General features: G+C 53.2%; 1 protein-coding gene across 1 annotated transcript in view; it reads left to right on the forward strand.

Moving 5' to 3' along the window:
- The window catches only part of IFNLR1 (interferon, lambda receptor 1), a 44,754-nt gene extending 43,105 nt beyond the window's left edge, over positions 1 to 1,649 (forward strand). Inside the window, exons 7-8 of the mRNA XM_006883655.1 lie at positions 754 to 1,517; positions 1,568 to 1,649. Of these exons, the coding sequence (XP_006883717.1) occupies positions 754 to 1,517; positions 1,568 to 1,649 (846 nt within the window). The remainder of the gene's footprint in view (positions 1 to 753; positions 1,518 to 1,567) is intronic.
- The last annotated feature ends 345 nt before the right edge of the window (positions 1,650 to 1,994 follow it).

Below are 1,994 nucleotides of genomic sequence, written 5' to 3' on the forward strand. Positions count from 1 at the left end.
TACAGTGACTCAGTATATTCTTTCCATCTTTTAATACTTCCTGGATCATTTAACATTCTGCCGAAAGCATCCTTGATTATAGCAACTCGAGGTTTGAATTGCCCATCCTTCTCCTGCAGAGCAGTGGGTGGATTCAAAGTGCTTGCCTTTGGGATTGCAGAGTAGCTTCTTACCACTAGGCTAAGGCTCCAGTCATCAGAATTATTAAGTTGAGGGCCTAGTGAGTGAAAATTGGCCCTAGGTCAGGTTCAATGGCCAGTCGAGTGGGAACAGAGACTCTAAGGGTGGAATTTAGGATGCTATTGTGCTACTGGTAGATTATCTTCAGGGTTCTAAGTTCTGGGATCTGCCTCTGTCAGGCCTATCCTCCTCCCATGAGCCTCTTCACCCACAGCATGCCAATGTCAGCCAGCCAGCACCTGCCTCTTAGAGCACTGCCTGGGCACTAAAGTCCACTCTGCCCACATTCATGGCTGGGAGTTAGCGCCACCACCACTCCTCTCATCCCTCAACCAGCAAAGACTAGTGGAGGAATGCTCCCCAACCCGGCCCCCAGCAGGCGGTGCTCCCCATAGTGAGGCCTTGTTTGATGACTCACTCCCCTTCACTGCTTTCATATCTCCTGGGATCACCTCCCAAAGACATCACTCGCATGTGAATCCTTATCTCAGAGTGTTTCCAGGCCTGAAAAGACATTTACATAGTTTTAGGAGAGCCTAAGTTTTCTGTTCTTCTCTCCCTTCCCCAAACCAGGACTTTTCTGGATACACACACCCCGTGCCGACCTGTCAGCCCAGCATCCCAGAAGTCCCCAACGCCTTGATCCTCTGTCCTCAGACGGAGCTGACCCCAAGTACCTGGCTGGCCCCCAGAGTCAGGACCCTGCAGGTGGGGCCTGAGGACAATGCTGAGAGCGGGGAGGAGGAGCCGGAGGAAGATGACACAGATGACAACGTCAGCGTCCAGCCCTACATTGAGCCACCCTCCTTCCTGGGCCAAGGACTCCAGCATCCCCAGTGCTCTGAGACAGATGGGGTGCATTCAAGAGGACCCCAGGCACTGGTCCAGGTGAAAGGCAGTTCTACTTGGGATTCCTCAGGCAGAAGCTGGGCCAGCAATGTAGATTCCCCCTCCTGTGACGAGGCTGCCATCTCTGATTATGTGACCAAGACGGGGCCCAATGAGGGACTTAAGGAGGATGGGCGCTGGGAGCCTGTCCCAACACCCGAGTTACCTGACAACTTGGCTTCCCTGAAGGAGATACCTAGAGAAGACCTCTCTCCCTGGGCCACCTGGGGCTCCTCATCAGGAGGGCCAAGTCTGGTCCCTGAGGAGCCTCCAGTTTCTCCCTGGAAACTGACTTTCTGCTGGGACAGCAGCGCAGAAGAGGAGGAGGTAGAGGAGGAGGAAGATGGAGAGGAATCGGAATGTGAAGACAGTGACTCTGGTCACTGGGGGGCTGAGAGCTCCCTAAGAACTGAGGGTGTGAGTGCGTGCCTTGGACATTACATGGCAAGGTGAGCACCCCTTTGCTTCCCACCAGATCTGGTGCTGTGCCCTTCCCCAGGGACGCCACAGAGACCTACAAACCTATGTACAACATTGAGGTGCTAGAGGGTTCTCAGGGCACCACTGAGGCCCCAATGTGAACCAGGTGATGTTCAGTCACAGTAACATCAAGGGCTGGTACTGCCTACCACTGTCCACAGCTTCTGGAGAGGACTGGTTTCGGCCTCTGTCTCCAGAACCCACTCATCTCCCCCCAACACACACACACACTCCAAGTCAGCCTCCAGGTTCATCGGTTCCCGACGGGATACCCAGAGAGAAAAATCTAGTTGGCTGAGGGTATCCACTTCCTGAACTTAGATAAACGTCGATAGTTATAGAGAGGCTTCAGGACTTTTGTTCAAAGGTCACTGTGAGCTCAACTCGATGGCCATCAACAACAATTGAAAAAGATTGTCTAGGATTGGAGCTCTCAAACCATGTTC

Source organism: Elephantulus edwardii, unplaced genomic scaffold, assembly GCF_000299155.1.
Source record: "Elephantulus edwardii isolate Elephantulus edwardi_28Jun2011 unplaced genomic scaffold, EleEdw1.0 scaffold00028, whole genome shotgun sequence".
NCBI lineage: Eukaryota > Metazoa > Chordata > Mammalia > Macroscelidea > Macroscelididae > Elephantulus > Elephantulus edwardii.